Consider the following 14,881-nt stretch of genomic DNA (forward strand, 5'->3'; position numbering starts at 1 on the left):
GTGCTAACTCTGCCAGGAATGTGTGCATTTCCTAAGAGCTGCCCAAAATGGAAATTAAATAGTTTGAAAGAATTAAATGATAATGGTAGCATTTCAGGCACCAGAAGGGCAGATTGGCATCAGTATAAGCACCTTTTCAGTCCTTCTTTGAGAACACCAGGAAAGTGGCTACGTGTTTTGCCCATGCGAAATTTGGATCGCTATACAAAAGCAAAAAGACAGTTTGTGAAGTATTACAGTATTGCAAGTTGATTCAGAGAGAATGTGTTGTGTTTATTTTTGAACTCTGTGCTCCTCCAAGGTTGCTGCTGTTCAGGGCAGTTCTCACTCACCCACTTTCTTTGAGTTCATGTGTCTGATAAAGAAGAGGTGAAACTGTAAAAATGTTTCCTATTACTCATCTCCAAAGCTGATATGAAACCTGTAGCATTCTTAAGAACCCCTGGTGTGCTGGATGCTGTTGTGAAAATAAGCATAATGTTTAATGTCTTGAGCTTTTACTGAAATTATATGAATATGCAAGACTCCCTTGGTGTACAAGAGACAGATAGAGCTTTAGAGGACTCAAAATTTGCAGATATGGTGATGTTCACTGAGCTCAACTATTGGTCAATTTTGTCCAGTTCAGAGAGGGTTAAATTCACTCTTGGACACTTGAAGCCTCTCTAATCTTATCCTGGAGAAGTGGCGCTCTCCCTTGGTTTACAGTTGAGGTTACCCGCGGGGCAGTGTTTGGACACGGACTGATGAAATTATGCTGCATTGTTAACATTGAATACCACTCAGTGGTGAGGACCGATGACGGCACTAGGGTCCTTTGACTCCATGGGTACAATATCTTGAAATAGATGCTTTCCCAAAATGTCCTGGACTCATAAAACATGTGAAGGATTCTATTTGGCTTTCATCATTTATTTAATTTGAAAGAAAGTTGTTTTAACGGATTTATCAGAGTTAAGAAATGTTTCTAGGGAATAGAAAATGGACAAGATAATTGATCTTTGTTGTCAAAGTCATGCATTGTAATTCACTCTCTAAGGTGACGCAGCAACTCCTTGAGGGAAAAGCTGCCAAAAGCTCTGAAAGTGATCTGCCTGTTTTTCTCACACTGACTTGTAGAGAGGCACTGGTATTTTCAAGATGACTAAATCCTGTTTACATCCTGTGGAAGGTTGACTAAGAATTATATCCATCTCTTTTTAAGAGAAGTTGAAATAAGGAAAATTATAGTTGGCAGTTAGCTGTGTGAAATTTAGTAATCTTTTTCAGATGACCCAGTCATAGGCATGTATTTACTTTTTAAAAAGTTTTAATAAAGCCCTCTGGGTTTACAGTTTTTAAAGTTCACACTGATACAAAGGTTTACCCACTTCAGTTACACCTTTCATTGTGTGTGTATGCATGTGTGCATGCGTGTGTGTGTGTGTTGTGCTTTTCAGGAGTGGCATGTGACTATGCTGTTTAATCAGGGCTATATTTAAAAACAAATTTTCTAGGGAGTGTTTCTCACATTAATTATGAGATAAGGCCCGAGTGAAGCAAGCTCTGTTGCAAAGGCCAAGTGTCATGCAGCAGGAAGTCCTGGCCATCCCTTCCAGCCCTGCCTCAGCCAGCCTGCCACCTCTCTGTCAGCGCATACTACTGCACAAAGGAAATGCCCTCACTCAGCTACAAGTGCCTCCTGCTCCTGCTCCCTGCGGGGCCTCAGGGCCCCAGGGCCCGGCACCAGCTCTGACTTCTCGTGGTTCCTGTGGATCTTGGCATCGTCCTTACAAATGGCTTTTGTTTGGGATCCTCTGGGAGCCACAGTGCCAGGACCGTCTACAGGAGCCAAATCAAGATTGCGTTTCTCAAAGTCCTACAGGTATTGCTCTTTTCCTTTTGTAGCTAGGAAGAACTGCTTAACTGCCTTAGGCCCCTTGCAAATAAGCCTTTGCCCTATGTTGACCTTCTAACTCCTAATGCTGGTTAATTTGACAATATATGAAATAAGAGCCAAGAAGATGATGCAGAAGTTGAAGAAAGTTGACTAACTTTAAAAGCTAATTCTGAGAGTTAAATGGCAAACTTAACAAAGCATTCATATTACTGCCACCTGAAAAACAGTGTATTAACTTGTCTAATGGCTTAATATAGTCAACCTAAATGTTAGGGAAGGGTTCTTGTTTGACTAACCAACAACAAGAACACTACAGTATTCTTTATAAGTGTTTCAGGGCACATCCACATGAAAAAATTGAAACTAATGCTGTTTCAGGTAGTAATTCAGTGTTAATCTTGCCCAGCAGAATTAGATGCCATGAAGTCAAACTAAATATTTTAATAATCTTTTGTTTCTGGAAATAATATTAAAAATCTTGACCTCATGACTTCACTAAACTGTCAATGACTGTTTTACAAGAAAATCAGCTTATTTTAACCAAATAACTGGAAAAAAAGAAGACACTTTAAAAAATCTTGGATTTCCTTCTCATTTGAGTATTCTAGGTATTAATAAAGATAAGATTGATTATTCTTTATTATTGTTTATAAATAAAAGCTTTTTTTGTTTTTTATTGATTAAAATTTATAGCACTGAAAGGTATCTATTTAATCAATAGTAAATAGAAGTGACATTGTTTGCAAAATTTTGGATATAAGGTCTTTCTTATTTAGACCAAATGTAGCACATCTGGAAGCTGCCAGGCCTATGTAGAAATGTACATTAACACAGGATTAAAATGTGTTCTGATTTTCCTGCATGGAAAACATTCAAAATTTGAATTAAAATGATTTATAAGGATTATTTGCTTTAGACAGTAAAGAAGACAATGTCCTTGGAACTTTTAGGGAACTATAAAATCAGAGAAATCAAATTAAAAAATTTGTTATAACAATGCAAAAGCAAACTTTGGCAAGAGATAAATATAATTTTTATTTGAAAAGAAATTAACGATTTATTACGTTAGTTTGTAAAAGCTATAAAATTTGGTTGAAAATTTGAAATTATATGCCTACTATGTGCTTTGCATTCTGTCGAATGTGATTCTCATGTTTATTATATGCTAAATTGTACATTCAGAACCTAACATCAATTATTTGCTAACTTTACTGTGCATATTTCCAATATATGGTGGCTTCTAGGCTCTCTTCATCACTGAGATCTGATCACAAGCTCCTTAATATCATAAATCTCCAACTGCTGAATAAAGTAAAAGCAGTAGCTTGATGGACTAAAGAATTTGAGAAATCTCACGAAATGCAAAGTTTAAGCTCTACTCTCAGTTTGGCAAAGATATTTTTATCTGAGGTGTTATGGTATGATAAAAATTTAAAGCTATATGATAAATATATTTTTTCAAGGTTCCTTTGGTCAAGTTCTGGCCCTTTCCAAAATATAAGCATTAGCAGCTAAGGATAACTTTTTCATGTATTTGAATACCTCACATCTGTAATTTTAACAAACTTAATTTGTAACAAGTTTAACAGGTAAGGATGACATCTCTAATATCCATCATGAGCCCATTTCCTTTGGAAGCTTCAGAGACAGTCCTTCCTTTATTTCCTCTTAATTTGAATATACAATTTCCCACATAATAATTAATTTTTTATATGTGCTGTTTTCACTGTTTGGAGGTTCTAGTTTATCTTTCCAGTTGCACTGCAAACTCTTTGAGGTTTGAAGCTTCTTTATATACAACAAGAATGCCAGTAATGTTTATTTGATAAAGTATCCTGTTACCCTTTCTTATTTGGCATCACCCCATAATGCTTTATTGGCATAACCAACTTGATATGATCATATCTATCATAAGTTGAATTGGGTGGAAGGGTTAGGGAGGTAGGAAGGCAGTTGGCCACTGGCTCTCGCATTTCTGCAGGTCCCTTAGTCATCCAAAGGAGATTATGCATTCAGCCACAACAATCTACTGACAATAATGCATAAAGGTACTTATTATATAACTTAAAATTTTTATCATACCGTAATACCTCAGATGCACCATGAGTCACTATATATATATACAGACACATATACACACCACACACAGGCACATGCACGCACAGTTAAATGCTATAATTATCTTCTGAAGAACATAGTTTTATTGCATAGCATTCTTGGAATTAAAGGTGTTAAACTATTTGATGTAAACATGTAAAATATCTCATAATGTCACAGCCTTGTTTTTGCATTTCTTAATTTAAAAAAAATATACAAAATCCTTAAATGGCGAAAGTAACTTAAGCTTATCTTGACCTTTAAGATGCTTTGGATATGATTCCATTATTGAAGCAACTGAAAGAACTGGACATTAGACAACATTTCTTCACTGAATTTCTCCCATATTTTTTATGAGCAATATTTTATATCTTGTAAAATCTTCAAATGTGCCTATTGTAGTGTCATTTTTCTTTGACTATCAAATGGATAATAATGCATGATACTGGGGGTACACTTAGCTTTAAGCTGGAATATTTTTATTTGGCATGGCTTTCGCTCCCTGGTAACATTCAGGCTAATGGAAAGCCAAGTCTGTAAGATATGAAATTCAATTAGTGTCTGATTTGTTAAAGTAATAGCAAATCATATACATTTAATGAGTGTTGACTCTTGAGAAATACAATCTTAAACAGTTTACAATGCTCAAAATAGATTTGAAAGTTTTTCAGCTGTGACAGTTTTTTGTCTTATGTGGTTGAAATAGATTTTTATAAAAAAACAAAAATGATTAATATATAGCTTATTAAGTTTGGTTTGAGGCAGAAAGAGGGATTGAAAGAGAAAAGAAGAGGGAGAGGGAAGGAAAGGCAGGAGAGGGGAGTGGAGCAGGGCCGTGGGGAGAGGAGTGAGGAACAGAAAAAGAGAGAAAGCAGAGGATTACATAATAAGGAAGCTACTTTTTCTCTGTGAACCCAGAAGAGAGTGCCAACCGTGTTTTCAGTAATGGGATCAGTGTTAGCATTAGGGCACTGCTTACAAAGATGAGTACTATTTTTGAGGGCAAGGTGCTGATTTATCTGCCTAGGTTCTGGCACATGTGTTTAAAGATTCACCTAATTACGTTAGAGCAATGCGCCCCCAAGTATTATAGAGAAGAAAGAGGAGAGTGATGTGCTCATGTTAAATTTGAGAAAACAATGTGGATAAGTTTATATTGGTTGTTTAAATATAGTACCTAAAAAAAGATGGGGAAAAACTATCTGGGAAGTAAGGAAAGAATCAAGGAGCAAACATTTAGCAAGCGTGTGGACCCTGACAACTCCAATAAGAGAACACTAGGGAATTTTGTATTTTAAAATACATTGTTGTTTAAAACTACAGTAGTGTTCAAGGAAACTTTAAATAGAAAATTACTCTTCTTGAGATGATTCTGTCTTCCAAAGAGAACAAATCACAAAACATTTCCTGCTTTCTGTCTTCTTAAAAAGGGATGTTAAAAGGAACATTTTATGTGATGAGTATAGGGTAGGTACTACGTAAATAGAAGAAAAAGTCACTCAGAGTACATTTGAATGTAGGGCAGAGATTATTCCATAGCATTCCACAGACCAGAAACAGAAAGTGTCTTCTAGTTTTCTTGCCCTTTATAGTAATAGGGGTCAGGGGATAGAAATTCTCAGAAAATCTCCAAATCTCATTTTTGCCAATTGTTTCAACATCTTTTCCTTCCCAGCATTTTAGGAGAGCTACCAAACAGGTGATTAATTAAGCATGTATGTGCATGCTTATACTTGATGTAGAAGGTCTAATGAGTAAATTTGTTTGATATGACATAGACTGAACAGTAGAAGGAAGGAGGAATGACAATCACATCAATAAACAAAAGTACAAATGATATCTGGGCTATGAAAAGATAAAGCAATATTTGCCCAAATAAGAAGATCTAGATATCCCTAAATTATCCCCTGTATTCTTAGGAAGTAAAGATCAATCTGCAACTTTGATCTGGAAATTATATAGTAGCAGATATGAGCAGGGATCATAGGAGAGTGTGGTCTCATAGCTACTCTTGGCCACTTCCAAAACCTAAGTGGTAGCACATCAGTGATTGCCCAACCAAACTGCACAATTCCCATGAGAAAAAGCTGTCTGGAACCCACATCTTAGAAAGGGAGTGAGCACCACCTGAATCAATACACTAGGACGTAGTGTCTGCATACCCCAAGAATACCTCCTGTTGCATAGCACTTTTTAGTTTTCAAAGCTTTTCAGATGTAACAGATTTGACAACTGTTGTTTTTAGTGTGCCACAGCTCATCTCACTTAATGCTTTAGGGTAAGTGAAAAGGATGGATGTAATTATTATGAAATAGGAGAAGAACAACTGGAGGTTCAGGGACTAGAGACCACACACACATGTGGTTAGAAAGTCCAAAGTAGGCCCGCGGGACCGGGTGCGATGGCGGCGGGTGCGATGGCGGCGGTGGCTGCACGGCAGCTGGGGCTGCGGGCGGCGGGGCTGGGACGGGCCCCTGCCAGCGCCGCTTGGAGGAGCGTCCTCGGGGTCTCCCCGCGCCCAGATGTGGCAGTTCTGCAGCAGAAGCATCTGCCACAAAAGCGGAAGATGACTCCTTTCTTCAGTGGGTCCTGCTCCTCATCCCTGTGACTGCCTTTGGCTTGGGGACATGGCAGGTCCAACGTCGGAAGTGGAAGCTGAACCTGATTGCAGAGTTGGAGTCTAGAGTTCTGGCTGAGCCTGTCCCTCTACCAGCAGACCCAATGGAACTGAAAAATATGGAGTATAGGCCAGTGAAAGTCAAGGGGTGCTTTGACCACTCCAAGTTGCTGTATATGATGCCCCGGACCTTGGTGGACCCTGCCTGGGAGGCCTGGGAGGCTGGCCGCATCTCCTCCTCAACTCAGAGTGGGGCCTATGTGGTCACTCCCTTCCACTGCACCGACCTGGGAGGGCACAGTCCCTGGAGGACCCATTGGAGGGCAAACCAGAGTTACTCTGAGGAACGAGCATCTGCAGTACATCGTCACCTGGTGTGGACTCTCTGCAGCTACATCATACCTGTGGTTTAAGAAATTCCTACGTGGGACACCTGGTGTGTAACAGATCAGCTGCTAAAGCCCTGTCCCTGAATAATGAAGTAAAAAGACTGCCTTTATGCTGGATCATGTGGTATAAAGTTCTGGCCTTCTACCTTAAAAAAGAAAGTCCAAAGTAAGAGCAATAGAGCTAGTCTGTATTGGACACTTACTATGCACCAGGAAGCATTCCCAATCCCATACATGCATTAGCTCATGCATGTCATCCTCCAAAACAGCCTTGGGAAGTGGATCTAGCATTACCTTTATCTTACAAATGAGGAAACCAGGCAGAGCAAGTTTAAGAAACCTGCACAGGTATGAATTCTGGAAGTCTGTGTTAGAACCGGGACTGCTGGTCACTCTCCCACCTCCAGCTTCCTGACCAGATCCTGTTAGCACACAAGGAAAAAATTCCGTAATGACAGGTATTATTCTAACAGATGTACTGTCTTCTCTACTTAGCTCTGAATCTTTCTCTGAAGACAGAACACCATGTGATTTGTTATAGAATAGGGCTTAGTAATCAGTTAAAATATAAACTGATTAAATAATATCTAAACTGTCCTCTAACCTAATTGATGTTGGTTTAAAAGAATGCTAAGCAAAAGCATCAAAATAAAAATATTTTTATATTAAAAAAAAGAAAAAGGAAAATGAATCAGTGATTTTATATTGTCTGCTTCTGCCCCCTCCTGGGTTTTGCTTCATGGGCTTCCATCTGGCTCATTTCATCTGGCCAAAAACATTGGTCATGTGGTTGTATTTTACTGCCAAAATATTACTCCTTGGCCAGCTGTTCAGAGGAGCCAGAAGATTCTCTGAGCTAGAGAGGTCAACTTCATCCTGTGTCATGTCTATTTATTCTACTGGCATAGTCTTGACTATTAAACTAGGCTTCTTAATGATATTTCAAATTGTGAGTAATGTTGGCTAAATTGACAATGAAAAAATAATTAGTGTATAGGCAACATTTATACCTAAGAATAACAATACTGCTAACAACCATTGCATATTGTTGGAAGAGGTAGCATGGTGTAGGAGAACTTTGGCTCTACAGCCAAACAGACCAAGCTCCAGTGCCAACTCTGCTTCTTTCTTGATTGGGCAGTTTTTCCTAACGTCTCTGAGCCATTTCCATGTACATAAATAGAAAATAAAAATATCTACTTCATAAGGCCGTTGTGCAGATTAGATGAAAGCAGGTACATGAGTGTAGGACTACCTACCACCCCTTTCATAGCATTTTCCAAGTCTTCACTAACATTTCACAAATTGTGTGAAGCTTCTTTTGTGAAATACATTTTCAGATAAACTGTCATCATTGGTACCTCTGTTGGTCACAGAATAGTACAATAGAGCTGCCTTATAAATGGTTACCTTATAAGCAACTTGCACATACAACCCAGACTCACCTTAGAAAGGTAGTGTGCAGGAATGATTGACAGTTGGCTAGCTCTACAGTCACACTGCTGCTGAGGTTCACATTTTCACATTATCGCATGTAGCTATGAGACTTTGGGCAAGTTACTTCATGTGCCTCAGTTCCCTTATTTGTAAAATGGGGTGTTATGAGGATTAGGTGTGTTAGCCATGTAAAGTGCCTGGCACATAGACAACACTAAAATAAATTTCAGCTATTATTAATAATAGAATGTAAGCTCCACATGGCAGCAATTTTTTTGTCCTTTTTTCCACCTTTGTATAGCCAATGCCTGGAAGAGTATCTGGTACATAGTAGGTGCTTGGCGTATATGTATTAAATGAATGAACCTATTAGCAAATATGTTCCAATTCATGGCAAGCGTAAGGACACTGTGCTTCCTTTTGCCACATTCGTGGGAACAGGGGGTTAGAGATGAAGGAACCTGATGGTTCATTTGTTCAAACTCATTTGTCTTACGTTGAAGAGCTTGAAGATCCTGAAAGGCCCCAGGGTCATGCAGCTTGATAGTGGCCTGGCCAGAGCTAGAACCCTAGCTCTGTGTGCTTCTGTGAAAATCTTTGTTCCATTGTCCCACCCCCTGACTTCAGTACATATGCCATCTAATTCAATGCCTTCAGTAAGGCAGCAAAAAGAATGAATGATTTGGAGCACACTTCTTGCAGACAGGAGAGAGTATAAGAGTCATAATTGGGCAATGACCATGGAAGGACAGGTTTCTGAATAATAGACTTATCCAAGTAAAATTATGCTCAGACATTTTACTTACAAGTCTAAAAATCACTTGCTACGACAGCTACAATAGGATTCTTGTAGGGAAGTACCACTTTGTAAACATTTTTGTAGAATGCGTTATATGCATTTTTTTTCAAAATTGAAGGAAAGCCCTATCTCTAACATTCAAAAGAATCTGTTCAATTATCAATGTAGACTAGAAACAGGTAGAGACGGGAAATACAGTTTGAGTGTTTTCTGTCTTATCATGACAGCGCGTGGAACAACCACAGGCAGAAAGATTACAAACTTCGCAATAAATATAAAGGTATTGATTTTATAAGGTAGCCTGCAGGCTATGGACCAGCACAGAGCTCTGTCAAATGTGCTGCCAGGAGATGTACAAAAAAATCAAGGTGACTAAAGAAGAAGAGACACTCCCCACTGCCAAGGGTTTAGAATCATGCTGTGGGTATTTCTGATCATCAGTGTGAGAATGGTTTTCACTGTTGTTAAAACCATACCATTTCTGAATGTGTAATAGGTATGAGTGTTTATGCTTAAATAGTGGTTTGTAAAATTTATACTGTTTATTTTCATAATGTTGATTTTATGATTTTCAACGAGTGCATTTTTGTCTTTAAGTCATGAAGTGGTTGAGCCCCCATCAGGTGATTTTAAGAGACGGTACCTTGACTGAGCAGCTGAATCAAGGCCTGTCTGATCTGGGCAGAGCAAATAAGGAATACTTCTCATGAAAGAGGAAGCATTCAATTCCATACACTCTACCTTGGTACTCCTTGTTCTGGAGCCCTCAGTATCTATCATGTTCTTTGCCACAGTCATATACCCACCTTCTGTCTTGGCTCTCCCTCCTCCTAACTTCCATTACTTTTTCTACCTTTGAACTATAATTGACAAGCCTTTTTGCCTTTGACAAGGGGCTGAAGAGAGGTGTCTGATTTTCCATAAGGCTGGGTTATATAAGTACACAGAGTTGAATCAGAGCAAAAGAAAATTCCATTGGCAAAGGAAGAGTACTATATGGTACTTTAAAACTTGTCCAATTGTATTATTTTATTTATTTATTTTAGAGGCAGGATCTCACTCTGTCATCTAGGCTGGAGTATGGTGGCATCATTATCACTCATTGCAGCCTCAAACTCCTAGGCTCAAGGGATTCTCCAGTCACAGACTCCTGGGTAGCTAGGACTACAGGCGCAACCTACCATTCCTGGCTTAAAAACAAATTTTTTTTTAGGGTCAGTTTTGCCCAGGTTTGTCTCAAACTCTTGGCCTCAAGTTATCCTCCCACCTCAGCCTCCTAAAGTGCTGGGATTACAGGCATGAGCCATGTTACACGGCTCAAATTATATAATTCATTAGCTGGTAATAGTGTAAATTTGAAAGAAAAAAACTAAAATGATAAAGAGGAAAGATGGATTTGTGAATAGAGTAAATATATATTACTGTAATTATGTTAAGCCAATCAAATGCAAAAGACAGTTCAAAGATAACAAGTATGTAAGTCACATTCCAAAAAGAAAAGAAAAGAAAAGAAAAAGAAAGCTTTGAAGTGAAACTTTGAAAAGATAAGTTTTGTGGTGAGCTAAAGAAATAAACTCTATAAAAACAAAACCCTAAAATTATTATAACAATGAATTAAATATTCAAATATGAACAGAACAGAATGTAAAAGATCATTCAGGCAGTAAATGTTCACAACCAGCTCTCCATGGGGGAGGGGGGAGGGCACTATTTGTAGTAATTGCTTATTTCTGTGCAAAAAAATTCTCTCACCCGCCCATTTCAAACTGCAGAGGTCACTAAATGTGGAGTTGGCAAGAGATACATAGTACTATATATGGTGTTTCTATCATATAGATACAATAGACATAAATTGCCCCCAAAACGTAATAATAGTAAAATGTAACCAAATCATTCAGAGGTTATGAGTTTTGAATACTTATTTCCATTGTTTTTAATGTAATTTAATTATAATTAACAACTTTTATGTAATTTATTTTTTAATAACTGTTGGGTGTTAACAACTGACTTATAAATACTCCTAAAAATGTAACAGGATGTAGTGAGGGACAAAATGGATGTGGTCTCTGCTTTCATCAAGTTTACATTCTGGTAGAGGAAGAGAGAAAATTAGTTAACAATAAATAAAATAAATAGAGACTGAGATGAGAAGTTCTGCTTGGGGAAGCCAGGGAAGCCTTTTTAAAGAAATTGATAATTTATTTGCATATAAGTTCAAACATATCCGTTCCATACATCTGTGAGTACGTTTGTAGTTCTAGCCATGAAACTCAGAATTGCACGTCAATGGAACCATATAAATATTGACCTCATTACTGACTTGTTTTCAGTCTCTCGTCTCTTGAGTGAATTTGCCTTTGCTTCTCTGTTATTATAAAAATACAATGAGGGAAAGTAAAACAAGGAGGAAGATGAAAAGATGTAGGGGAAGGAGGAGCAGTTTACAATATACTTTCTATTACATTGTTTCACACTATCTCAAAAATTTTTATACATAGAAAATACTAAAGCAAAGAAAATTGGAAGTTAAAAATCAATAGCAGTAGTAATAGCCCTATAGTAGGAACCTTGTTTTGTTTGAAATATCTGTCTGTGACTGCCTACAAAACATACCATCATAAGCTAAGAGTAATTATGAGATTACTTTTTTATTTTCAAAGAAATAATACAAATTTTAAATCTTGAATTAAAAAGAAAGCTAGCCGGATGAAACTTTTCCAACACACAAAGTTTTAGGATAGCGCCCATAAATATTATGCTTCTAATGCTTGTCACTTGATCCGTTTTTGGCAATTAACTTGCCTTTAATTGATTTGTGGATTACCCACTGGAAGTTGCTATGGATAAAGGAATGTAGTGGCAGAGTTTATTTATATAGGGTAACAAAATAGACTGGCTGGGAGGAGGGGTTTAACTGCAAAATATCCTTGATTTTCAGGAATTTTTCTTTTCACATAATGGCAGTGTTTAGACAAAGAATGGAAAATTAGATGAATCTGATTAATGTTGTCATCCAAACGGAAGATTTATGTCCTGTTTAAGAATCACATTAATTTGATGACGTAAGTACATTCTCTAGTGAAAGAGTGGCCACTTGAGTAGAGGAAAAAAACAAGCAAAAAAACTCCTTCTGCCATCTTCAGGTTGCACCTGATGAAAAGCTTTTATTTGTGGGTTCTATGAAGTATCACTGCCCTCATCTCAGATGAACTAAAAGATGAAAACATTTCATTACTCAAATAATTGTTTATCTCACATCTTAACTGGTTCTAGAAAAGGACTATATATTTTCCATCCTAACTTTCCTCAGTTTCTTTTTATAAAGTTCAAAATGCCTTGAGTAGAGATGTTGAGGAGGTTCTCAGTGGCACTGCCACTCACTGGTGGGGACGTTTTTGTTCTCTGTCCTCCCGTGTAGAAGATGACAAGGATGGCTTTGTACAACTTCTGTTGTATGCGCTGCTTTTCAACCCCTTGGATGAGATACTCAGGGACAAGGAACATCAGGTTTTTTCCTGAAAGCAAATCCATATAAACTGAAACAACATAAACCTTAGGGAGGTCTGACACACCAAAATGCCAAGAAAGGAAAGAAGAAATTATTATCAGTGGGGGAAACAAATTATCCTTTATTTTGGAGTGAATTTAAAAGGCTTATTGTTTGTTTTAACACTATCCGACTTAAAAAAAAAAAAAAAAAGTCTTGCAGTCTTGTCTTCCTCATGTTGGTTGGAATGGAAAGGATTCTCTTTCTTTGCTGTTTATATATAACCCTTAGCACTCTACAAGGATCTAATTGGTATAAAATAATAGGTGTGAATATGCCACTAAGTGAGAAAAAATACTTAGCCATTTTTACTCATATAACCAACATCTAGATCAAAATCAAAATATTACCAGTTCCCAAGGGCACCCCTTTATGCTTCTTTCCAGTCACTATGCACCCAAAGATAACCACTAAACTGACTTCCAATAGCATAGATTTGACTACTTTTAAATTTTATATGAATGAAATTGTACAATGTAAACTCTTATTTTATTTCAGTCAATATTGTGTTTATGGGATTCATTCATATTGTTTTGTGCATTCTTCATTCTCATTGTGTTAATATTGCACCAAGTGGATATGCTACAATTTACTTACTCATTCTATTATTGATGGATAGTTACGTATTCCAGTTTTAGGCCATTATGAATTAGAGCTGTAATGAACATTACTGGATATATCACTTGGTAAACAAATGTACATGTAGTGTTGCAGGGTTTTGTGCATACATGTGGGTTTGGGTATATCCCAAGGGGGAGGATTTCTGGGTCGAAGGTTGTGCCTTTAACTTTAGGTATTGCCAAATGTGTTTCCAAACTGCTTGCCACATTTATGTCACCACCAAAGTGATGTTTCAGTTCTCTACATTTTTACCAAAGTATAGGTCATCCATTTTCAATGATGGCATCTTAATAAATGTTTGCCTAGTAATAACAATGTCATCATGCCTTTTATGTATGCGGTTGGGTCTTTTAATCTTTAGGACCTGTTTTTCCAGGAATAGTGTGGGTAACAGTGAGCCATTCACACTCTGTCTGTTTCTCCTCTTGATGAATACTATGTAACTGTGAAATAAGTGACTAAAATAAGAAACAATCTGATATGCAGAAATAGAGTTTTCCCTGTTTGGTCCATATGCAGCTTAAATATGTGATGTTATTCTACATTTTATCCAGATTCGTTTTTCAAACGAATAGTAATCATTGTTAGCAAAAATCAATAAATAATCTTTTATTCTGTTTGAAAATTTCCATCTCCTACTTTGAGTTCTTGCTATAGATCCTGTGCTCACTTTAAATCAGGTTTTCCTTCCCATATATTATTTCTTGGAAAATATGTTTTGGACTTTTCCTAAGCCACCTTAACCTGTTGAAAAAACATTAGTAAATGCATAGCCAATGTAAGGCATGCTAAAATAAATGTGTATTGCTTTTTCGAGATTTTATTTACCCGTGCATTTAAAGAAGTTTTTTTTCCTTCATTTTCTTTCTTTTTTGTCATCATAGTCATTATGTCTTTTTAATGTTAAGATTCTGGCGATGTATGTATTCCTAATTTTCTATGTCACCTCCTCCGAAGCTCACTGTAACTGATTGATGATGTCAATCCGGCTTCTGGCATGTCAAGTTAGTTGACCTGGTTCAGTTTGTACCATGTCAAAATGTGATCATTCATTATTAGATGATGTCCAGAAAAAATAGTGTGTGCGATAACTGTGGGTCCCATTTCTTAAAGCTTTCAAAATCCAATCTTAAGGCTCTCTGCTTTGTGGCATATTAGGGAACATAAGTAAACATTAGGGCAATATCAAATGTATTCTAAGGATTTCATGATGTAAAACATCACTTTATTACCAGACAGATACTTCACATTGTGAAATTTGAGAAAGTATACGAGGTGGGACACAGTGGTTTACCCTGTAATCCTAGCACTTCGGGAGGCTGAGGTGGGAGGATCGCCTGAGTCCAAGAGTTTGAGACCAGCCTGTGCTACAGAGTGAGACCCCCATTTCTACAAAATTTAAACAATCAGTAGGGTATGTGGGTACCTTCCTGTAGTCTCAGCTACTCTGGAGGCTGAGGGAGGATTGCTTGAGCCTGGGAGGTCAAGGCTGCAG

General features: G+C 37.4%; 1 protein-coding gene and 1 pseudogene across 7 annotated transcripts in view; both read left to right on the forward strand.

Moving 5' to 3' along the window:
- PDE4D (phosphodiesterase 4D) overlaps positions 1-14,881 on the forward strand; it is an 814,938-nt gene that overhangs the window by 422,709 nt on the left and 377,348 nt on the right. The window contains exon 1 of one of the 7 annotated variants that reach the window (XM_073014752.1): positions 1,611-1,864. The exons of the other annotated variants lie outside the window; for them this stretch is intronic. Within the exon in view, the coding sequence (XP_072870853.1) occupies positions 1,776-1,864 (89 nt within the window). The 5' untranslated portion in view covers positions 1,611-1,775. Of the gene's footprint in view, positions 1-1,610; positions 1,865-14,881 lie in introns of those variants that run through there. 7 annotated transcript variants of the gene reach the window in all.
- On the forward strand, positions 4,592-7,686 carry LOC140711575 (surfeit locus protein 1 pseudogene; annotated as a pseudogene).

The sequence above is a fragment of the Chlorocebus sabaeus genome, chromosome 4 (genome assembly GCF_047675955.1).
Source record: "Chlorocebus sabaeus isolate Y175 chromosome 4, mChlSab1.0.hap1, whole genome shotgun sequence".
In the NCBI taxonomy this organism is placed as follows: Eukaryota; Metazoa; Chordata; class Mammalia; order Primates; family Cercopithecidae; genus Chlorocebus; species Chlorocebus sabaeus.